The following is a 24,922-nucleotide window of genomic DNA, read 5'->3' on the forward strand; positions in this document are numbered from 1 at the left end:
CGTTAAAACTTCAGCGGCGACCGACCGATGCCCTAAAAATCAGCGGCGCCTGGTCGGTCACTGGTCGATCACCGGTCGTTCTCCGACCGGTTTTAGCTAAAAACTTGCCGACCGGTCGCCGAGCAGGCTGATTTGGGGGGTTGTGACCATAGCCTTAGAGCAGAGTAAAGTACATGTAATGTCCAGTCTAAAGAGCTAATTGATTTTATTCTGAGAATTAGCATAATCAGGAAGGATAGCATCCCTAAATACAGAAAACACTCATTAACATCATTTTGACAAAACAGGTGTTCACTTTGACATATTGGTTGTTTAAAAATGTTATCCATTCAGTGGCCATTTTTGCATGGTGGAAAGTGCTGTTGTGTGGGACTTTTGATTCAATGACCGAGATGCTGTGCATGTCAAGTTCTTCTTTGTTTATGAAGACATTCACTTGCTTATGTGCATGTGATAAGTAAGGGCATTGTAGCACACCTGTGTACTTAATATTGTATATTTCTAGGGGGTGAATATTTGTGTGTGGCCTTCGACAGAAGTGGGTACTTTCTTTTGCTGTCCAGTGTAGTTCGGGTACGCCTGCAAAAGTTGTCAAATTTCGCTCTCTGTATGCCTAGGAAATGTGCGGAATAACGCTGTAATAAGATATTCGACGGGTAACAACGAAAATGCGAAATATTAACCAAAAAGGTTCAGTCTCAGAACTTACCCGAACGGGGTCAGGCTAAACTCGGACTCGGGGATAACTAGGCCTCGCTTTGACGGCGGGCTGAGTTGTATTGTTGTCCCTCTGGATTGTACAGTGTTGTACTATGGGAGCGGCCTGTATACTAGTAAAGTAGCGCTTCGCGTTCTGACTACTCGCAGTAATGGTCTGAGTTGTTACAACGCGCGCATCAAAAAACCTCTGGCCACACGCAAAATTAGTGTGCGCCTATCAGCACCTCTAAAAACAATCAAAGACACTTGATAAACAACAACAAAAACTTCAAATACAGCGCGTCTCAGCAACTAAGGTGATGTGCGTATAGGCTGGAGGACCGCGCGCTGTCCATTTGTTTTGTACAGGATTAGCACGTACTTTCCTGTCTGTTCAGTTAGGCCTCATTTGGTATTATACAGTAGAATATGGCGATCACGAACTGCGTGTAAATTGTCTGAAATAGGGTCGAGTTTTCCCTGAGACCGAGTTAATAGTCTGGATCCTTCTGGAATAAAAGTTGGTTTTCCAACTTTTATTATTTTTCTCAAAATACTCCAAAACGACTCATCATCCCGGCAAATCACGTCGGACAGGTAAGTTTCTTTGTAGACTCTTTCAATATACCGGGTATTGCAAGCAAATATGAAATGGTGCCAGACGGGTTCTCAAACCCTTACCAAAACTATGTTTTCACTTTAATGCTACTATTTTACCACCAAATGCCTTGAAACTTCACACATACTGTCTATCTATTGTTAAATATGGATATATCATCCCCCATATGATTTTTGGTCAAAAATGCTGATGTATCTTTCAAGATTTGTGTATTTTTCTGTTTGAGTTGACCGTGGGAAAGGGTTACGATTTTTTCCAGACATAAGTCTGCACCTGTATGAATATGCATTTGATTGACATATTACTATTGTCTAGTCTGTATACACCAGACTCACTATCTGCAAAGTTTCGTGTTTGTGCAATTAGTAGTTAGGTGAAAATAAGAGCAAAAAGACAACAAATTTAAGAGAAAATACTGGACATGCACAACTAGATCATCCTCCTGCGCATGCGTTCTCTACTGGTCAGTGCACGCTTACTCTATAGCCAATCAGCGGTGTCGGGTTCGGCGCAATGCGACAGGGTTCGGTTCTTGGTCCACAGGGTGGTGAGTGGGCAAGAGAGGAACCCTGCAATGTGCTTCAACTGTTTCATGCAGCACAAAAACCGATACATCGGACTGCGTACTGTTTACGCTATGGATTTTACGTGGATCACAAGTGACAGTGATCTCGATTTTTTCCAGACATAACCGTGCGCCAAATGATACAGAAAAGATATTTGGAATGCAGTATGGATATACTGCCATAAGTCATATACCGATACCGAAGTTTCATTTTTGGGCAATGAAGGAAAATGTGAGAAAATAACACTTGTTCTGAGGCCAAATTTTCCGTTTTGGAAGCTAAGTTTTGACATTATTTTTACATGTTTATCCTCAATAAAACCCCAAATAACTAACATTACTAGTTAGAGTTCTAGTTTCTTCTTCAATTTGCTGTATACATTTAATCATTTGATGGCTTCTGAGGTGAGATATTACGATTGTCCTGCAACACTTCCCCAGCGGTTTTGCGTACACAAGCTGTTTACTTTATGCAAATGAGGCTTCCAGGTCATGTGCTTTTGGCGAGTTAATTGCACCGTATTGCTGCGCCTGTACTGGAACATACATGTATGGCAGGCAAAAATATTTGTGTGTTTTCATTTTCGCACTAGCTTCTGGTTGCACGAAGTGTGCGAAAATTTCAACACTGCAAAAATGTCCACTTTTACAGTTTATGTTACAAATCCGTTTTATTTCTGCTTTGTTGTGTTTTTTTTTGTGTGTTTTGCATCACAAAAAGTCAATTAAGGAGGACTTAAAGGGCTGAAGTCTGGTAACCAACTTTTGTCAGCTTCACAGCAAATGCAACTACATGAACAGTTTACCCTTGTTCATTATAATTTTGCATCTTATCTACATATAAAATGTGCTCAGCATTATGGTTTAAGTCAAGAGGACTTTCTTAATTATAGGGTTTAATCTTTATGTTTATAAATACTCTTAAAATGACTATATAGTATTTAACAGTTACCGTATTGCATCACGTTTTGGAATCGCATGTTTGAGTGATTGGGGTTTAATGTAAATTGATAGTTTAATGTGTCAATGATCGAACATTCGCTTTGTCAGATACATTACAGGTACCATCGTTTATCGATTCTTATGACCTAATTAATTACAGACAGGAACAAAGGAAAATTTAATTCATGTGTATTATTCGCATAGAAATCTTTTCCAACATCATTTTTACCCTATTCAGTGTAATTACAAAATTTCAGAATTATATCAGAGAAAGAGTATTAAAATTGTGTCTGTTGGGTGCTTGTATTTCACGAATATGTCATGTTAAGTTTTATTGAAGACTGTATCTAATCTCGTATCTATGACGAGATAATTCTTTTCATTTAGAAGTGCTGTGTTTTCATGGAAAAAGTCGCATTGTGATGTTCTCATAAGTTAAAATGAATTAATTGACATTCACATGATTGGTGTTGGGTCTGAAATTATATTATTATGTACATGCTAACGGCACTTCTAATGTGTCAGATACGTAACCACACACTATTCTTCTTTCGATCCAAAATGTATCTAATCTGGCAGAGATACTACCTGGCATTTGCTACTAATGAGAAGTGTAATTCTTATTCATAATGTTTCATTATAATGCATAATCAATGAAATTATTGATATAATTCAAATGCAGGTACAAAGTAAAATTAGGGTAACATCTTTTAAGCCGAAATTCATATTTTCTTGATTTTTATTTGACCTTCACACTATACATCATGATCATTTTCATTACAGATTAGACCAAAGTTGACTCCAAATTGTTTCCATGATGTTTATGTTTAAGCTTGTAGTTTTACATTAGGCATTGCCATTTTAAAGCAAGAAATACGAAGTAGGCAGACAGTCAAGGATTTTCAAAGGTGCTACCTCTGGTAACGTATCTGATATGTGGCTTTAACATGTACAAAGGGACTCTGAGTTTTAAAATGTTTCTAGAAAAAATATATGCTTTCAAAAATCACCCATTAATTGTTTTGTATTCCTAAGGGATTAAAGTTTCTGAATTGATAAAAAAATTAATGAAATCTTTGATGTTGAATTTTTGTCAGCTGTACAAATGTAATCGCACACTTTTTTCGGAGAATGGCCCATTTGTAAAAGAGGGGAATGTACTTAAGAAATACACCTCTTTTTTCCCTGCTAGCACTTACATGTTACATTGTACATGTAAACTGAAGGGATTACAATTTTGTAGAACCACAGCTGAGATATTTGCTATGGGTAATCTCCCTCCTGAATTGGGGACTAATCTATGCCACTACTTCAGACATTTCGGAAATAAAGTGTGTATTACCAAAAAAAAATATACACATGAATCATCCCTTGAGCCTACTTAAGCAAAGTTATCACGAAATTCCTACATTGCTAATGTTGGAAAGCAACGTGCAGGACTTTTAGGAATTTAAAAGTGCCATGAGAATAAGGCTTGAGAATGTGGAACTGCAATTTTATTTTAGAATGGAATTAAAGGCTTTTGAAACTAGAAACTTAATTTTGAATAAGCAAGTTTGACTCTAAGATAGTGCATACTGTTATTACACTTCATGATATTTGACAAGGAAACAAAACAATGCTGACAGGGAGAGATGACAATTTGTACCATGTTCAAGAAAATGATTGTAAGTTTCTCACACATGATCATTAAATTTTCGTACATTGTACTTCAATCTCAATGGTCCATTATGAATGATATTCCTAGGAAGGATACAGTGTAGATGGTACTCATGAAGACATGATGACGGGTTTGATAAGTGCATACAGTGCACCCTTGTAATAGGGAACGTGATCATAACAAAATTCCAGTCACAATGAGGTAAAAATTCATGCTGCAACATAAAAAATATCCGCTGTGTTTTTTATTGTTGATTTGTTTGGTTATCACAAAATTTTGTTATAATGAAAGAAAACTGCCAGTCCCGAGGACTTTGTGACAGGAGTCCACTGTACATGTCACATACAAATTGTATACAGAGTATTTATATTCAAAAGGCTGAATTTAGAATGCATATCAGAGCTGGCATGTCTCCCTGATGTACAGTATGCAGGAGTCTCCCTGAAAATGTCAAAATCTGTTCATGTCTGAATAAGAGAATGTTAAAATCTCCCTGATTTGGGAATTATTTTCACCCATAGAAATGCATGTTACACTCGGATATCTCCCTGATAAGTGTGTGGAATCTCCCTGATTTGTATGTTGGAATGTTGGCAGACCTGTCATATTCATAAACATTTTGAATTCTTAAGGGCTGAATAATTTATATGTATTTTTCTTTTATCTTAGACCAACAAACGATGCAGTGAGCAGTATTCTTCGTTTAAGGGGCGATATGGAATGCAGGTGTCCATTGCACAGATCAAGTTCCACACTGCCAAACTCAATCGACTCTTTATGCGTCTTGGACAATGCAAGCCGAGAATGCTACGATCATGGTTCACCCTAGGGTCATGGTTTGGAGTGGGTCTGATGTTTGTAGCTGTAGCACTGCTCCTAATGACATTGGTCAAGGCATTTTCCCAGGACAAACCTGAGCAAGTTTTAACTCCAGTAGTAAGTAGGGAATACCAATCAATCTTCATACATGTATATCGATCTTGGATAGTAATTGTCTTGTGATAGATTCCCAGCCTTTGGTAAGGCAGCACTTTTAATTTTGCTCCTCCGCCGAGATGTCACTGGAAGCAGTATGTCTTCGGGTTGTCCGTCCTTCCGTCTGTCCTTCTGTCTGTCCTTCCATCCGTCCGTAATCAATCTTATGGAGAACTAAAAAACCATGTGAGGTATCTTATGAAACTTGGCTTGCATATTCATGAGTGGGTGAAGTTGTGCCTATTATCTTTTTGGCATAGATGCTCAAGCTCAAAGGTCAAGGTCAAATGCTCAAAATTTCACTATTCCCCCATATCTATGCAATGCCTGAAGGTTTCTTCTTGAAACTTAGTGTATTCATGAACTACAAAGTAAAGATTCTAGAGAGAATTTTGAGTCATGAGGTCAGAGGTCAGAGACAAAGGTCAAGTAAAAGAAAAAAGTAAATTTCCACTTTTTTGCCATTTCTCAGAAATGGTTCAAGGTATCTTCATGGAACTTAGTACATTGTACATATGCATGTACTGATTGGAAGTGATTATCTAGGGAATTTTGCGGTTGTAGGGTCAAGGTCAATGTTGACTCCTCAAAATTTCACTTTTCCCCTCATATTTATGCAGTGCCTGCAAGATTTTTCTTGAAACTTAGTGTATTACCCCATAGAGATTCTCTTGGAAGTCTTTTTTTTTTTTGTTATTTATGCCAAAAGGGTCAAAGGTCCAGTGAAAATGCTATATTTCACTTCTTCCTCCATATCTCTGAAGTGGCTCAAGATACCATCGTGGAACATCTCAACGGAAGAATTTCATGAATTTGAATAATTACGCAGTACCCGCTGCATGCTAGAAAGGATTAGAGCCAACACTTGCTGTCGGGCGAAAGCTCGGTGGTCTAGTGGAGATGACGCCTGTCTGGTGACCAGGAGGTCATAGGTTCGAATCCTGCTCGAGTATGTACGCCCATGATTTTTTTATCATGGCTACTACTAAAACACTGATCAATTCAGTGCTTATTTATGTCGATGTAAGGCAATTTGTCAAGCAGTTGCAAAGAAAGTACTAGCTATCAAAACTGACAACTGTGAATCAGGTTAAAAATTTGCAGTAATTTGACTCTCACAAGATATTCAAAATCCAACTTCAGACTGATTCAGATGTGAGCTGATTAAAGAGTTGTAGGTGAATAAAGGCAAGAGACTAGTGAAAGTCTGAATGAAAACAAAGAAACTAAGAAGCAGTCATGTGCGTTATCATGACATTATATGACATTGCATCTTATTTGGATCTCAAAACTTCTTTGACTACGATTATCAAGTAAGCATTAGAATTTAGATGGTCTTTATGAAGTGTATACTGAAAAAATGTAATGATTGTTTTGTTTTGTATCTCGTGTAGAATATTACCATAAATGCTGTGAAAAGAGTTTGAAAACATGTTCTTTATGTATTACACATATTCGACATGTATCTATTTTATACAAAAGCTCGTATCTGTTTTTGTGCCTCTACCACTAAGTGTCACTGAAGGCATAATGTTTTCAGGTTGTCCATCTGTCCATTCATTCATCTGTCTGTCCATCTGTCCATCCCTCTATCTGGTCCATCTGTCCTCCGTCTGTAATTGATTTTGTGGCAGTGTGTAATAGAACTGTATGAGGTACCGTATTCAAATGAAACTTAGCGTATGAGTGGATGAAGTTGTGCCTATTGACTTTTGGGCTCACGTACTCAGCTCAAGGTCAGAAGTCAAAGGTCAAGGTGAAATTATATATAATAACTAATTTTATATACATTGTAACTAATAAAGGGTCAAAAGTCAAGTAAAAATCCTCAAGTCCCCAAATGCCTGATAGCCAGTCATCCAGTTAAACCTTGTTCAAGGGAAGTGAACATTCAACACATTTGTGACAAACAGGCTGACCTTTTAATATTTTGTCAATTATGTGAAACTGTCATCACACATTGTCAAGATATTGTACTATAGACCTATTAGGAGAACCATGCATTATGGTGGAAGCATACCAGTCGCCATAGCGACATTTCTAGTTTTAAATGTGTTTTTTTTTGTGTGTGTGTTTACAGTCTGTGCAAAATGTTCCTTTCCAGAATGAATGAAATTGATGTTTTGTGTGGAACACTGTATATCATATCTACACATAGGATCTTGTGTATGGTCATAGGGCAGCGGCTTCTTCGGTGTGACCATTAAGCCCATGTCACACTTTGCTGGATAGGTCCATCGTACACGAAACGGGCAATATTTTGCTCATTTGTCGTTCGAATCCGCAATCCGGTGAACAAAGTGTAATGTTTCTGTTTTAGAGGAGCCTATATATGCACCGTCAAGGGGCTGAACAAAACGCACCCGGGGCAATTGTGTACAGGACAGTGGGACATGCCAAAATGCATGAGAAACGAATATGAACCACATGCCCACAGGACAAAACACAAGAGGAACAAATGGATGATGCATGAGACGTTAATCAAATGTCTGAGAACCGTGTACATGTGCTGTACATACAAGTAGCTGTTCCATCCGTTTCATCTCTTGCAGCAACGGACTCTACGGGAGGCCTAGTGAATGGAAATGCATAGAAAACGACAAAGTACAGTACAAATACAGGAGAAAATGTACAACCATCGTGCAAGGGTCAGATTGCGCTATCTGTCTTTGGCAAGAAAAAACTTTGTACATGCACAGAGTTTTCTGGCTGCTTTGATGGCAAAAACAGGAAGATAAACATCTATCCAATGAATAACAAGGACATGAAATGCAGATCAACAGATGCCAAAAATCGATAATCGTTTCTTATATGTGTTTGCCTTATGCGGCAAAGTGTGACAGGGGCATTATACCCAATGACAAATTTACCACTGGTGCCTTTATATTGTCATTTTGCTGAATGTTTCTATGACAGATGCCTGGTGTTAACCTTCCCCTAAACCAGATCACCTATTTCTTTGCTGTATTGTTCATAAGTGGCATCTTCCATGAACTTGGCCATGCTATTGCTGCAGTCAGGTAAGTTAAATATTTCTGAAATGTTATAGGTCCTTCTGTGGCCCTGACTTTATTTTCTTACATGTCAAATATTAACCTATGAATGCAAGATGTTATTTTCTTACATGTCAAATATTAACCTATGCAAGATGTTATTTTCTTACATGTCAAATATTAAGCTATGCAAGATGTTGTTATCCATGAAATTCTATCAAACTATGGATGTAAGATGCCTTCTATTCTGCATTGTTATTATGGTAACTGCATAGATGTGAATTTACTGAACATTGCATGGGTCCTATTGTATTCCTGATTCATGTACGGAGGACACTTTCAATTCAGCAGTGTTAAACTGCCGCTGCGGCTCCCGCTGCATCACATTTGTATGTGCAATACTGGCCATGTTTCTAGACCAGTTTTCTTAAAACTCATTTGAGATGTGCATTCATTATATAGGAATCACTGTGATGTCGGTCTGGCGGGTGGGCGGTCGGGCGGTCGGTCGGTCTGTTGCAAAATCTTGCATCGCGAACTCCTACAGTCTTGAAGCAATTTAAATGAAACTTAATGATGATATTGAGGTATAGATGTGCAAGACATGTTTTTTTTTGTGTTTGTCGGACAATGCGGTTGCCATGGTAACCATAATTTTACCAAAACCTTGTGGATTGAATAACTTCCATAGAGTATTTAAGCTATCAATTTCAAAATTGGTATCTATGATGATCTATAGGTGTAGTTATGCAAGACACTCTTTGTGTTTGTACTTGACAAAGCGTTACCGTGGTAACCGGATGTTTTCTTCGAAATCTTGTGGAGTGAACAACTTTCACAGTTTTGAAGCAATTGAAATCAAATTTGGTAGGCATTATGGTCTTGAGGCATAGATGTGGAACACATAATTTTTGTGTTTGTCGGACAAAGCGTTGCCATGGTAACCATAATTTTACCAAAACCTTGTGGATTGAATAACTTCCACAACATTCAAGCAATTAAGGTCAAATATAGTATGTATGATGATCGGGAGGTGTAGTTGTGCAAGACACCAATGTGTTAATATAAGAAAAATGTGTTGCCATGGTAACCACTCATTTTTGTATCAAATTGAACCATTTAATCTATGAAGGTAAAATTTGGTGTGTATGATGTTCTTTAAGTGTAGTTTTGCAAAATGTCCTTTGTATTTGTATCGGACATTGCGTTGCCATTGTAACCGCATGTTTTTTTTTTTTTTTTTAATCCTGTGGAGTGAATTTCTTCCACAGTTTTCAAGCAATTGAAACCAAATTTGGTAGGCATTATGGCCCTGAGGTATAGATGTGGAACACATAATTTTTGTGTTTGTCACATAAACCATTGCCATGGTAACCACAATTTTACCAAAACCTTGCAGATCGAATAACTTTTCCATCATTCAAGCAATTAAAGTCAAATTTACTATGTATCATGATCTAGAAGTGTGGTTTTGCAAGACACCAATGTGTTAGTTTAAGGAAAATGTGTTGCCATGGTAACCACTCATTTTTATATCAAATAAACCATTCAAGCTATGAAGGTCAAATTTGGTGTGTATGATGGTCTTTAAGTGTAGTGATGCTGGGGGGAAGCATGTTTCCATTTGCTGTAAGTTTTATACTCCGTGTCAACTCTGTAATTGTACAGTAAACTAAAATTATTCTGTTTCCAATTCGACAAATGCACAAACTTGGTATTAACTTCATTGCCCTCATGACATCACATACTATAAAGCAACACTAGGGGCGGGGTATTAATCACCTTCAGTGATAATTCTAGTTATAACATCTAGCATCCTAAACTTTTGTGGCAGCACTGTGAGTTTACTTGCCTGTTTCACAACCTCTTTATCTCGAGGGTGTCTCCCTTCCTGAGACTTATACTGCACCATACAATACAGCCATATAACACAGCACTTTCAATGATAGATGCTTGAGAAAAGCTGCAAAAATAGTGTCATCAATATGAAAAGACTTCAGTTTCCTCAAGTAGTACATTCTTTGGCAGCCCTGACTTCAGCTGAATCACATCATTCCCCCAGCTCAGTTTGTCATCCATCACGGTGCCCAGATACTTTGTGCCTGTTTAGCCTTTTAATTTTAACTCCATGAACTGTAATTGAGGTTACCACCTGTTGTTGGAACAGATATTTCTACCTTTTACGTTCCAAAGCATTTGGAGGTCATGCAAAGAAATTGGACTTGCCTCTGCTGAGATAAAACCTTCTAGATATATAAACACTGTTTTCAATAGTTTGCAGTAATAGAACACCTTCAGTTTTCCATGGTTATAAAATTAAATCCTTGAAGCAATGTCCTGTCTACTTTAGCACAAGAAATTCATTGTAGAAAGTTACCGTAGTGGTGGTTGTGCATTCAACATACACACACAAAAGAAAGAAAGAAATATATTGTGTGAAAGTAGACTGTGGAAGAAAATGCACTTGCCTACATATACTCTCTTTCACAATATAAAGCTGTACCAATAAATAAGTGTATTGACAAGGTGCAATAATTGGCCCATTCACATACTGAATCACGATTCAAATTCTGGCACTCTTGTTCACATGTACAATGTATGTACATGAAAGAGATTATGATCCAAATCACACTGGTTCATTTAGAAAAATTGCAACCTAAATTTCGGGAAGTCAAACTTCATACGTGTTTGTCTTGGAGTTTGACCTGACTTTGACTGACTCTCCCAACATTCCAATATGTGCCTAGCCTTTTTGGATACAAGAAAACTGAAATGATTTTGCACACTGGTCAAAAACTCTTTACCCTGCAATAATCACAATTATTTGGGAAATGTGGTGAGCAAACCATGATTTTTGATCTTGCAATTAGTCGCAAAAAAAAAGTTTTATGTTGCAATCTGAATCATGATGCACATGATAGTACACTGTAACTATTGGTGGTTGTGTGAAAGGCCTAATGCATACCCTCATTTGGTTTTCTTGTGAAGTTTGTATTTATGTATGTTTTCATGTTAGTATCAGTTTGCATTCATCACAGGCAAGGAACTCTAGGATAATGGTGAGATATTTTAGACATGATGCAACATATACCTGTGCCTAAATTTCTGTTTTAACTGTTTGTCATAATGCAGGGAAAAGGTACGTGTCAATGGCTTTGGAGTCTTCATTATGCTGATTTATCCTGGTGCATATGTTGACCTCCACACTGAAAACTTGCAGGCCTTGACACCCTTCAGCCAGTTGCGGATCTATTGTGCTGGAGTGTGGCACAATTTACTGCTTGTGCTCCTAGGGCTGGTCATACTCGTGTTTCTACCGTACCTCCTGTACCCACTGTACCTCACAGGGCAGGGCGTCACCATTACATGGCTATCACCGGTTTGTTGTTTTTAATAACTCTTTCAGTATTTATGCCCCCTCAAATACATAGTTCTGAGCTTTAAATTCTAGGACAGTATGGCAAAGAGGACTGGAGACAGCATAAAAGTGATCTGTGCACATGTAAAACTGAACATCTCCCCATCCTGTTGATTTTCAGGAAGGTTCTTGATGAAAACAGTGTTTGGTCTGTAAACAGGACGGTGTGGCTAGCTACTGTGTATTTAAGTACAGTGAGCATGCGTGTGACAGCTTACACAGTACGGTTGACGAAAGTGTCCTCATCCACAGAAATTGAAACAACTGACAAATGTGGATAGAGCAAGACTGCCCTACTGTTCTGAATTGAAAGCTGCAGTGTGTGTGTGTGTGTGTGTGGAGGGGGGAGGGGAGGTATAGAAATTATTCTTTGCTGAGGTCATGTGGCTGGGGAGTAGATCGGTCAGTCTCTTTCAAAATTTTGTCGATCAAGCTACCCTCTCACTCTTTGAGCAATTAACCTAAACTTAGGTACATGTGACCACCATCATAGGTAGATGGGGAAGATACCTTTTGTGGTACATACTTTAAACCAGTTTTTAAAGTTACTCAGTGGAAATTAAGCACGTGTGATTGATGTAAAGTTTTGTACAATATTTTTTAAGAAATGTGCTCCCAACCCATGTCAACAGTATTTTCATGTACAAAACTTTTGGATGTGTTCTACTCTCAGTTTTGAGCATTGGAGTTGAGTTAGAATTTGGGATTTCATATATGATGGCTGGTGACACGACATATGCTCCACCAACATATGCTCCACGGAAAATTGCTCATGCTCAAAAATTGCAACAAATGCTCCATGACAGTAGCTTTGTGGCATTTGCTCTGCCAGCAATTGCTCCATCGAAACTTGCTCCACCGACATTTGCTCTGCCGACATTTGCTCCGCCGACATTTGCTCCGCCGACATTTGCTGCACTGACACTTGCTTTGCCGTTGATGTTACCGTGTTTGGCGTAAACGCGCTCTTAGTGTGCTTGTGTGGCTGAAGCGGCTTGACACGCCGTCACGGCCGTAACTATACTAGTAGCTGCCCTTAGATAGAACACACACTGTAAAGGAGATTTGCCAGCAGCTGGTCCTAGTTCAAATAGAGTGCCAAGGCCTATGAGCCTTTTGAGAGGTGAGATTGATGAGGCACAAAAGCGCAAGTAGAAGTCTAAAAAGATAACATTTCTATACTTACTAGTAATTCTAAGCAAGATGGACTTAAGAAGTAAAAATTTGCAAAAATTATAACCAACTTGTACCTGATTCTGTGAAGAAGAGATTTCGCCTTCTACACAGATCATGCAGAATTCATGCTCTGAACCACGGCGCTGCATAGCAACAGCGCATCAGCACAGGGCTGATTTGTTGCTTGCGTGACATCATAATTACGGTCCCCTAAATTTTGCCATCAGATTGGGTTCTGACGGTTGGAAATGGGTCTCAAAACACCATCTCTCCATCGTTCTAGAGACATTTTCGGATTCTGAAACTTTATTCATATTTATTGACAGAGGAAATGTATTTTCAGAGTAAATGTAAGCGGAGCAGTTGTCGATGGACCAAATGTTGGCAGAGCAGATGTCGACAGAGCACATATTGGTGAAGCAAATGACAGCAGAGCTATTGTCTACAGAGCAAATGTCGACGGAAGAAAGGTTGAGGAGCATTTGTCATGGAACCATGAAGGCTATAATCAGATTTTCGCATTGATAGCACCCAATATGATTAAATTGTCTAAATGCTACTTCAGGGTCTTAAAATATAACACCTTAGCTCTATTTTGCGGAAAACCCCATTCGATTTGGTTAAGCGTCACAGAGAAATGTGGATTGTTGTAAAGCATGTCATAAGTCTGATTCTTCTAAGTTTAGCACTTCGATGATCTTGTGTGTGAATACAATAGAACTTGGAGGGAAGAGATTCCCGACATCCTCTACAAAATTCCTCGTTTCTCTTTGACCACTGGAGCAAATCGAATAGGGTTTTCTGTAAGATGTGGGCAATGAGTTATAGTTTCATAATCCTGAATTTGTATTTAGATTGATTCAATATTTTTAAAGATATCACTGCGGAGGGTCCCGTCGTAATTTTTTTTTTTTTACATACGGTATAATTGTGCATTTCAATCAAAAGCGAGCTTAGTTTTTCCCCAAAGGATCACGCTGGATGTCTCCTAGCATTTATGTATATGGTAATGCCGGAGAAAGCACAGATGACCCAAGAGCGACAATCTGGGATGATCTGTGATATGAACTGTGAAAGTGTAAAAACGAGTTTTAGCAGTCAGGAACTAAATTTGTTATTGAAATTGTTCATAATTTCTCATCTTTGGGGTCCTTTTTTCAAATAAAAAAGGAATTATCCTCATCATGTTCAATCCACAGGTATATATAGGGCTGAAGTCTTTGTACAAACACACACTCTTCTCTTGTTACCAATTCATTATCATTTTGTTCCTTGCAGTATTCAGATTTGGGTGTCAGACCCAGCTGATACTATCACTAGTGATACATGCTTATCCCCTTGTTTTCATCAGAATTCGCCAGTACAAGGGCCTCGTGGTCTTGCCCCTGGCTACCAGGTTACCAGCATCAATGGCTGTCCTGTGTATAACACTGACATGTGGACCCAGTGTCTACGAGGGGCTGTATTCTATCCCATCTTAGGCCACTGTATGCCAGCTGGCAAGGCACAACTTCTAAACAGGGCTGTAAAACGTAAGTGCAGATCAGCTTTAATGAAGTGCATCTTCTGACAGTAGTTGTAAGCATAATAGGAAACATTTTCTTTGGATTGTTTGTTTCATACCTGGCACAGGCATGTATGGTACATGATGTATAGATGTGATGATCACATTTTGGGCAAAATTACCTCCAGATCTTGTAGATGATGTAAGTTAGTAGGGAGGATGGTGATTATAAAGATTATTCCCTATATAAGGTAGTTTTACTGGGCAATTGTAATTGGTATTTTGATTGGTCAGAAAACTACCAGTTTCCAGCGGGCAATACTAGTGGGAAATTTTCTTCTTCCAGGTTTTGCCATTAATTTTACATGTAAGCACTGCAGTCAATCACCAAAAGAAAATAATTATGCACAAACTGCCAACATCCAGGCACTTGAGCAGGAGCTCCTGGTGATGAAAATTTGCTGTTAATGAGAGTTTTTCATGGAGAGGTTTCGCAATGAAGGGCAAATTCCCATACGTTATTAACATGTAAAATTAGAGGACGATCGCTGCACTGAAAAAAAAAAAAAATTAATCTTGCGCTCCAATTCACACATTCAGTTGTGTACAAGTTTCTAGTTTTGTAGGATTATCAAACATAAGTCTTTTCAGCAATGCACTTGCATTTAGTTGCATTTAAATGCAAAGTTGCGTGTGATTTGATACACTTGCATTTTATTTTCTGAGTTGCATTTAAACGCAAAGTTGCAAGAAAGGGCCTAGAGAGACGCAAACACTCAGAGAGAGAGAGAGAGAGAGAGAGAGAGGGAGGGGAGGGAGGGAGAAATTAAACTACCTTGGGTTGTAGTACTCGAGTGTAACCAAGTGTATGCCCTTTACATGTATATTCAGGCTTACAAGACAACAGAGGCATGGCACGAACGGTATCGTGCCATTCAGTAAATTAGTGAGTGGTAATGCTGCGAATCAGAGTGGAAAAGCAATTCTTTTTCAGAGTATGGTGATAAAAATTTGAGCGACAAATTATGTCGACTTAGGTGAGGGAATTACCACATATTTCAGCTCAGTTGGCACTGAAAATTATTTCAACTTATGCGAGTTGTCAACTGATAAATGTCGGCTAAAACAAGGAAATTTTAGGAATAACAAAGAGAAAAATCAGGACTTTTTTTGCTGTGTCGACTTAAGTGAGGTTTACTGTACAAAGGAGTAGACCTGTAACAAGAAAGAAAGGGGAAAAGACAAAAGTATCAGAAGCTGCAACTGCAGGACAAACTAAGACTGCATTTATCAACTCACTTTTGGTGCAGAATTAAGGTTTCCAAACAACTTTTAGGAAGTTTGGGGCAGTTGATAATCACAAAACTGTATTGATTATGGGGTAGAAACAAATTTCTGAAACGTTGAAAAAAAGGGTGATCGCAAACATGTTTGAAATAGAAATGCGTTTTTGGAGAGTTGATGGGGTAATGCAAAGCAGTTTTGAAATGCATTTATAGCTTGGACCTGCCCACGTATCCACTGCCAACTACTTATATCCATTCCTTGTGTCAAACTGCACCATGGAGCTGCCCAGTGACAAGGCCTCCCTATCAACTCATGATTGAGTTGATAAACACAACAACTTGAGAAACCTGATCCGAAGTGTGTTTGCAAATAGGCATTTAGATAGTGGGTATTGCAATTAATGCATCTAAATATCAGAAAGTTGATAAACATGGCCAAAGAAACACTGCCAAGTAGTGCCGCATACCGAAAGAGGTAATGGCAGAGAACAGATAAACAACAAGTACAATAAGGCCAGTATTTTTCTATAGTATAGTCAAAGAATGAATAACGGCTGCCTGCCAACCAGGCAGTTGTAAGAATAGGTCTAAGTTGAACACAGTTTTTGCCATGGTGTAACAATTTAATATTTAGCACTTGGGTTCTTGTAACAAACACATATTCAGGGCTGGAGTTCATGGTAATGCACACTATTCATGTGTAAAATATAAAAGGCATGATGAACAGCAAAATAGGAGCAAACACTCAGAAGTAGTTTAGGACTTCAATGTTATGTGTAGAGAGCATCCTTTTAAGGCAAACAGCTGCATCATCAGCTCCACACTGATCAAGGAACCTCAGGCACATGACAAAGAGAGGAACCCCCATAAAACAACTACAAAAACAAACAAAAAATGATTCCATAGGAAAAGATATGGACAATGGGGTCAGAACAATTTGCCACTCAAATGAAACTTGTTATTTGTAGTTATCATGTAAGTTCCCGTAAGAATGGCCCTAGTTCAAGCCAATACATTGCATACTTACTCTGGATGCCATTCAAGCATGACATGAAGGGACTACAATCACTCTTCTTGAGGCTACTCAGTTATCTTCTGAACATACCATCTCATTGTTCTCATGCTCATGTAAGTTTGTCAAATTAAGCAATGTATTTTTTAAACAATGATTTATCATAGTCTTGATTCAGTCATTTGTAAATGTTAATGATATGATTATAGGGAAAGGAATTGATTTAGAAAGTTGAACCTTCATAATCATTGAAATAAACAAAAATGTAATTATGGCAAAGGAACACACTTGTTTCTGCTTCAAATGGTAGTCCATTGTATGCGGTTAATCAGCTATGCCTGGATACTTCATACTAAAAAGCTGTGTATATATTATGCAGCTGCTATAGGGATATAAAATGGAGGGCCTGTGTGTGAAGGTCAAGATTCCTGAATGTACATGTAAAAGACCCCACTTCCTCATAAAGAAAAACTGAATGTTACCTCAAATAGAAAAATCAAAGAATATGAATGACATGAATGATTTTATACAAGGCTAAGTGAGTTGTGAGGTGATGACATTATTGCCTTGCCTAGTTTGCATGTATATGCAACTGCTACTGATGTCGGTTTCATGAAATTCAAATGCCATGATTGTGTGTGTGTGTGTGTCTGATGTTATTGAAACTTGTTTTCCCATTGTTTTGGCTTTACTGCTCTTATCAAAGTGTATTTGAACTTTGTGTACATGTAACTTCAAATCAACTCTTTGTATTTCTCATGTGTTACTTAGTACACAAAGGATCAGGAGGACAAGTTGACTGCTGCAGAAATGACAGCATTTCAGAGCTTTGTTTCAGTTATCATCTTGGGGAAGATGCTGACAAACCAGAAAAGGTAGCTGACTTAATTTGCATCAGGTTTTATTACAAGAAGTGTATCTTACAATATGATCATTGGAAACATATCAAAAAAGGATAAGATGCTGTTAAGGATGATAAGCTCGGTAGTCTAGTAGATAAAAGGCCTGTCCTGTAATCAGGGGATCATTGGTTTGAATCCAAATTCAGTATGTATGCTCATGATTTTTTATCATGGCTACTAATGAAACACTGAATCAGTGCTTATTTAAATTGATAAAGTGCAATTTGTCAATGACTTTGTAATACAATAGTGGAGGCATACCGGTTGCCATAGTCACATTTGTGACCTGCACCACAAAACAAACAAAAAGCTTTAAAATGATGTATAACTCAGTTCAAATGGACTCTCCTAACCTATCTAAAGGCCGTGTCACACCTTTCCGGGCAAGCCTTGCGTGCGACTTGCAAAGAGCATTTTTGACTACCCGGAGGTCCCCGTATATGATCCGCAAATGACAGTACCTAGCATGTATCTCAACCATAGTCGCCCGGAGGTGCGCACCCATACATTTTTACCCGCAACCGTGTTTAGGCCCTGTCACACCTTTCCGGGCAAGCTACTTGGGCTTGTTACGTGTAGGGATTTTCTAGCATACCGGACATTCCTGAGGGCGGAAAAAGATTTGAGCGAGTCAGCGCATGTGTCTTACTTGCTGGACGCGTTCTACTTAAATTATACTTGCGAGTATACTGTGTGACCTTTGTACCAGTCGCGTGGGGGCTGACAACTCAGTGAAGGAATTCCTCTAATGGAATGGCTGAAATCCCACAGAATTTCATTATCTTGGCTGCATACGGGACTGCGAAGTACATGTACCTGCGTGGGAGTTGCCTGGGAAGTGCTGCCGCTAAGGGCGTTCTGCATGGACCTCTACGGGCATTCCCGCGACTCACCTGGAGAAGTTTTGGTCATGCTCAAAACTTGGCTGCGGTTAAATCAGACTTGCGTGAGCACCTCCGGGCAACTACGCGCTAGATACTGTCAGGTGCGGACCAACTGCGGAGAGCTCCGCGGAGTAAATTTGTTTCCCCGCAAGTCAAGCCGCAAAACTTCCCCCGTACGGTATGGCAAGGCATGAATGAAAATTGCAAACATTCTTGTTTGCCCGCTGAAAATCTTCTACGTGCTGGAAACTACCTCCTTGCCACAAGCCCGCGTAGCTTGCCCGGAATGGTGTGACATGGCCTTAAATGTTGGAAAGAAAGCATACACCCCCGAAAAGTGTGAACTGAGAAAAGAGGCTCTGAAGTAAAGAGTCTATGTTCCAAGCCACGCTAGCTGTGCCATGAATGGGACAAAAAACAGGGTGTTAACCACCGGAGCAATAATTATGAAGGGATTATCAGCTTAAGCTGAAATTAGGCATGTTTTATCAAGACATTTTGTCCACGATTAATTATAACTTTCAAAGCAGTAGCATTATCCTATCAAAAGTTATTAGAGTTGAAAGTGGAGAGTGTGTGCAGGGTTTTAAAGAAATGAAAAGGGGACCCTTTTAGAAACATCTAATCACCCTCTTCTATAATAAAGTGTTTGAGAAAAACTGTTAAAAACACAGTTTCCTGTTTGTTTTAGAAGAAGACTTGCTCTTTCAGAAAATATGAAAAACTTAAGACTGGCTAGGTTGACCCATTTCACCTATTTTCAGTCCTCACACAAAATCACTGCGTACAACTTTTTGTTCGTTTTGTGATGCACGGTCACTTGTATAGTTTTAATTCATACCATGTTGCATGAGCCTCATGCTGTCGATTATTGGCTTTGAAACTTTTTTTTTCTAAACATGTGATACTGCCTTTGATAACATTTATGTATACAGTGAAACCCCGTTATAACGAGGTCCTTGGGACCGGCGATATTACCTCGTCATAACCGGTACTTCGTTATAACCGTACGCATCAAAAACAAAGAAAAACATAAGCACGACGTCATATACCCATCAATGAAACTTTGAGAACACCCTTTGCTGTGTAATTACACAATTACGGATCATTATTATTGAGAGAATAAAGGGAAATTATTTGTGAATTAGACGAAAATGTAGGAGTTGAAATGAGTTAATTCTTTATTTTTCTTCCAAAAATCTCTTCGCATAATACGTGCACATTACATTCTTGGGAAGTATAGGCCTATTTTATTTTCGTGATTCTTTCTACACTATCTCTTCTATTTGTGTTGAACCATCCGTTCTTGAACTGTTAAATGCGTTTGTTTCTTTTTCAGAACATTGATTAAATAGGTGAACATGCGTTATTTAACTATTTTTACGCTACTGTCACCTGGCGAGATCGCGATGATTTCAGAGTAACATGCATGCGTTGTTTATTGTAACTTGCGAGGTATTTTACGCTGTTGATGCCCAGCGGGAATTCGATGATTTCATGCATCATTTCGGCTGTTATGTTATATACAATGTATGATCGTTGTGCCCGAAGGGATTAAAAATGCGTTTTTTAATGTTTCGTTTGTCGCCTGTCTGAAAGCGGCAATTTATTCAAGAAATGGAACCTCGTTATATCCAGTCAAATACTCCCCCCCCCTACACACACACACTCACACGAAGTGTCTCTTTAGCATTTGTCAATGCTTTACTCATTCCAATGACTTGCCCCAAAAATACTCCTTAGGTTTTTTTTTCTCCTTTGAGAAAATGTCATATGAAATTTGGTTCCAACTTATTTTTTAAGGATATGAAAGTATCATCCCTGAATGCTTGGATTAGAGTATGTACTGTATGAGAGATATCAGTGAAAAACTGGTTACAGCTCGTTATTCCGAAGGTTTGTTATTCTGAAGGCTCTTTATTCCTAAGATTCGTTATTCTGAATTTCATTTTCGGATTAACCGATCTTCGGAATAACGAACCTTCGGAATAACGCCACAAATTTTCGGATTAACGAACCCCTAGGTATAGGGAATTTGCGTGTTTCAGATTAACTACCCTTCGGAACAGCGAACCTTCGGAATAGCAAACCTTCGGAATAACGAACAGCACCCGAAAAATTGACCCATGCAGCTTACGCGATGTTAAGCGTACATGTACAAGAAAGCAACCACATTTTTCCATCAAAATAGAACTAAATTACAAAGGGTAACCAGTTTTCAATCTCAGTCAACATTACATTGTGATATCACACAAATAGTAAATACCTGGTAAGTGGTTAATACACATATTTCTAAACAAAGTGAAATACAAATTTAAAATCTGAACCATTCATGGATATTCCTACTGTTAACTGTTTGCGGAATTTCTCTTTGTGGATCGTTAACAGTTTGCAGAATTTCTCTTTGTGTACAGATGTTTACATGCCTGGAGGCTAGGCCTGTTGTGGAGCTCCCTCGTTGCCGAAAAGCAAGTGACTGCTTGCAGACAAGGAAGACCGTGTGTCTTCGCCCTTCACTTGACAATTCCAGTCGTCTGCTAAGGATAGCTCACAACTCTGGCCCTCCTGTACTCTATGTTGGAGATCCTTACTATTTCAGCTACACAGGTACAAAATTATGTAAACATGTGTGTTTACACAATGTGCAACTTTTTTATTTTTTGGGAGGGGGGTTGGGGAGGGGGAGGGGAGTGAAAATAGAAGGGATGGTAGAACATGGATTGGGAGCACTAAATTATAATTGGGTCTTGTGCACAGATATTTGTGAACCTGCTAAAGAGGGGTTTTATTGTATTGTTTTACATGTGTTTATGAGGTCAAAGTGTGTGTGCTTGGTAAAGATTTTGGATCAATGAAACCATGTATGGAAACCAACACATTTGAATACCACAAGTTCACATATACTGAACAAATGGGCTACAAAATTCACTTTACAAAGACACCCTACACATTTCCTGTGATGTTTGCAGCATCCTGGAATGAAGTGAGGCCAAAAAGAGAAACTTTCTCGGTAGAGTCGACAGGTAATACATGTACTGTAAAAGTGGATATTTTCATGCTACTAATTTTTTCGTGCATGGCCAGGCAAGAAGATTTTTCGCGTGTTTTTAATTCCGCGGAATCAAAACATCAACCACTGGACCATATGGCATGGAAAAATATTTGTGCGCTTTTATTTTGGCCCTAGCTTCTGGTTGCGCGAAATGCGCAAAAATTTCAATACCACGAAAATTTCCACTTTTACAATATTTGCAATTTCTGTGTGCACAGGAGATGATTCACATGTTACAGCTCATATCTCAGTACCCATCATGATTGGGTAATATAAGGGAGTCAATGAAAAAAAAAAAAACACACACAAACTGAAATATTGTAACCAGTTGTTCCATGCAATTTCCCCCAGTGACACATGCTCTTTAGATGATTATAAATGCCACCATCTTGAATGTGCTTGAATCCATGACTTTCATTGTCAAATTTAACTTCAAAGTTGTTATACAAGTTGTGGGCTTGACTCATTGTATACTTCACTTCTTTGTTCAATGCAGTGATGGTTAGCAGCTATGTGCCAAAGTATCAGTTCCTTCCCCTTGATTTGCCTGGTATCATTCAGCTCTTCTGCAAGTATCCTTTGCATGTACATCGTAAGATACAAAGACAACATACATGTACACACTGTATGTTGGCTACCATCACATTATTGTCCCCGCCGAACGAGTTCGAGCAGGGGACTATGAAACGGGCTCCGTACGTGTGTGTGTCCGTGTGTCCGTGTGTCCGTCCGTGCGTCCGTGTGTCCGTCCGTGCGTCCGTCCGTGCGTCCGTGTGTGATCAAAATGTTCAAAATGCTACTCCTTCGCCATTTCTAACCCGATTTTGATTCTGTTTGCTTTATATGATAGCACTACATGGGAGCTTTGAAACTTCTATAAAGAATTTCAGTTGTGACCTTTGACCTTGACCTTTGACCTATATTGTACATTTTGCTTCAAAATGCTACTCCTTCGCCATTTCTAACCCGATTTTGATTCCGTTTGCTTTATATGATGGCACTAGGTGAGGGCTTCAAAACTTCTACACAGAATTTTGACCTTTGACTTCTTTGACCTTTGACCTTGATTTTTTGCCTATATTGTACATTGGCTACAAAATGCTACTCCTTCGCCATTTGTAACCCGATTTCAATTCCGTTTGCTTTAAGTGATGGCACTTGGTGAGGGCTTCAAAACTTCTACACAGAATTTTGACCTTTGACTTCTTTGACCTCTGACCTTGATTTTTGACCTGTATTGTACATTTTGCTATTAAATGCTACTCCTTCGCCATTTCTAACCCGATTTCGATTCCGTTTGCTTTATGTGATGGCACTAGGTGAGGGCTTCAAAACTTCTACACAGAATTTTGTCCTTTGACTTCTTTGACCTTTGACCTTGATTTTTTACCTATATTGTACATTGGCTACAAAATGCTACTCCTTCGCCATTTCTAACCCGATTTCGATTCCGTTTGCTTTATGTGATGGCACTAGGTGAGGGCTTCAAAACTTCTACATAGAATTTTGACCTTTGACTTCTTTGACCTTTGACCTTGATCTTTTTACCTATATTGTACATTTTGCTACTAAATGCTACTTCCGGCGGGGACATATATTACGCACCGCGTAATTTCTACTTTTCCTTGTTTCAAATGTACAGAGAAATTTGACTTATTTTAATGGTAATTTAATAAGTTTACTAGCTCAAATATTTTTATGTGGAAACAAAACATGTACAAAACATGTGAACTGAGTTCAAAATTTGAGAATGTGTCCTATCAGGAAAGAATGAAAACAAGGACATTTGACTAGGACATTAAATCATGGTAAAATAAAGTGTGGGGATACATGTACACTGTATACATGTATGTTTTTAAAAGTTTCATATACTGTAAAAATGAATATTTTCACGCGACTTATATTTCGTGCTTGGCCGGGCAAGAAGAGTTTCGCATGTTTTTAATTCCGCGGAATCAAAACATCACTACTGAAAGATACGGGCAGCAGAAATATTCACGTGCTGTTATTTTTGGGCTAGTGTCTGGTTGTGCAAAAATTTCAATACCGCGAAAATTTCCACTTTTACAGTATCTAATTGGTCTCTAGAAGACTAACTGTTGTAAAGAAAATTGTGTTTGTTCTACATTTCCATACATTAGGGAGAAGTAAAACCAAAGAAAAACACTTTTTGCACATTTATGCTTTCTCTCGTAACTAACATTAACATGCCACTTACTGAGAGAATCGACTTCTCCTTAATCGTATGTTTCCCAAGATATCTTATTTCATTGTCAGGTGCACTCGCCTTACTCAACGCAATGCCCTGCTATGCCCTTGATGGCCAGTGGATCCTTTTGGCTGCTATAGAACATTTTCTTTCGAGTGTGGTTCCCAGCCCATCTGACAGGAATGTTATATATAGCCTTATTATGATCTTTGGTACAGTTATCCTCATTGCCAATGTTGTCCTTGCCATGCTTACCCTTGTTACCAGGTAGCAAAGGGGACATTGGGCTAGGGAGGATATATATAGTATGCTATTATTTGTTTAATTACTATGTATTTGTACAATGTATTTGTGTGAAAGTTCTGAATGTCAAAGTAACCCTTTTCTCTTGCATCAAATGTATGGGGGGGGGGGTGTTGCTTTTGTTTTTGTTTTTGTTTTCTCTTACTAACTATTAACCCTTAAACCTTAAATCATAATAGGGACTTTTCGATTAGTACAGTCACCTAGTGAGCATTGAGTATCAGATTTTTAAACACGATTACCCCATTTTTCTCACTTTGATATGCTTCAAATTGTCTGAAATGTGTAGAAAACCAGTTGGGAAATCGTTTTGAGCATTTTAAAATTTTGACGAGCGCATGATGACCTGGGTGATTGGCATAGTACAGGACAATTAGTCGTGACTTTATGTAAATTAATGTAACTTTATGTCTACCGAAAATGATAAAGAAATGACATGATCGATCAATTTACATCTAAAAATGACAAAGTAAATATGATCAGTAAATGGATCATACATTTTGCCTATTTTAGGCTTGCACATTACTGTTGAAATGGAATAAGTCAGCATTGGCTTTGTGAAACAGACTTAGTAAGTCACACTTAGCTATTAAAGATCAACTAGTCCTAAGTTGAATTAGCAGTATTTGTCAAACAGGCCCCAGTACTGCGAGCATCTTCAATTATGCTGTGCGATACAAGGGGTACAAATTCACTGTTTTATCTTTTCGTGAATGTACATGT

At 38.5% G+C, this 24,922-nt stretch overlaps 1 protein-coding gene across 1 annotated transcript in view; it reads left to right on the forward strand.

Moving 5' to 3' along the window:
- Positions 1-24,256, forward strand: part of LOC140242772 (membrane-bound transcription factor site-2 protease-like) — a 28,469-nt gene extending 4,213 nt beyond the window's left edge. Inside the window, exons 2-9 of the mRNA XM_072322532.1 lie at positions 5,155-5,421; positions 8,377-8,480; positions 11,586-11,832; positions 14,399-14,579; positions 17,621-17,724; positions 21,050-21,242; positions 22,184-22,259; positions 23,945-24,256. Coding sequence (XP_072178633.1) covers positions 5,155-5,421; positions 8,377-8,480; positions 11,586-11,832; positions 14,399-14,579; positions 17,621-17,724; positions 21,050-21,242; positions 22,184-22,259; positions 23,945-24,167 — 1,395 coding nt within the window. The 3' untranslated portion in view covers positions 24,168-24,256. The remainder of the gene's footprint in view (positions 1-5,154; positions 5,422-8,376; positions 8,481-11,585; positions 11,833-14,398; positions 14,580-17,620; positions 17,725-21,049; positions 21,243-22,183; positions 22,260-23,944) is intronic.
- The last annotated feature ends 666 nt before the right edge of the window (positions 24,257-24,922 follow it).

The sequence above is a fragment of the Diadema setosum genome, chromosome 19 (assembly GCF_964275005.1).
Source record: "Diadema setosum chromosome 19, eeDiaSeto1, whole genome shotgun sequence".
NCBI lineage: Eukaryota > Metazoa > Echinodermata > Echinoidea > Diadematoida > Diadematidae > Diadema > Diadema setosum.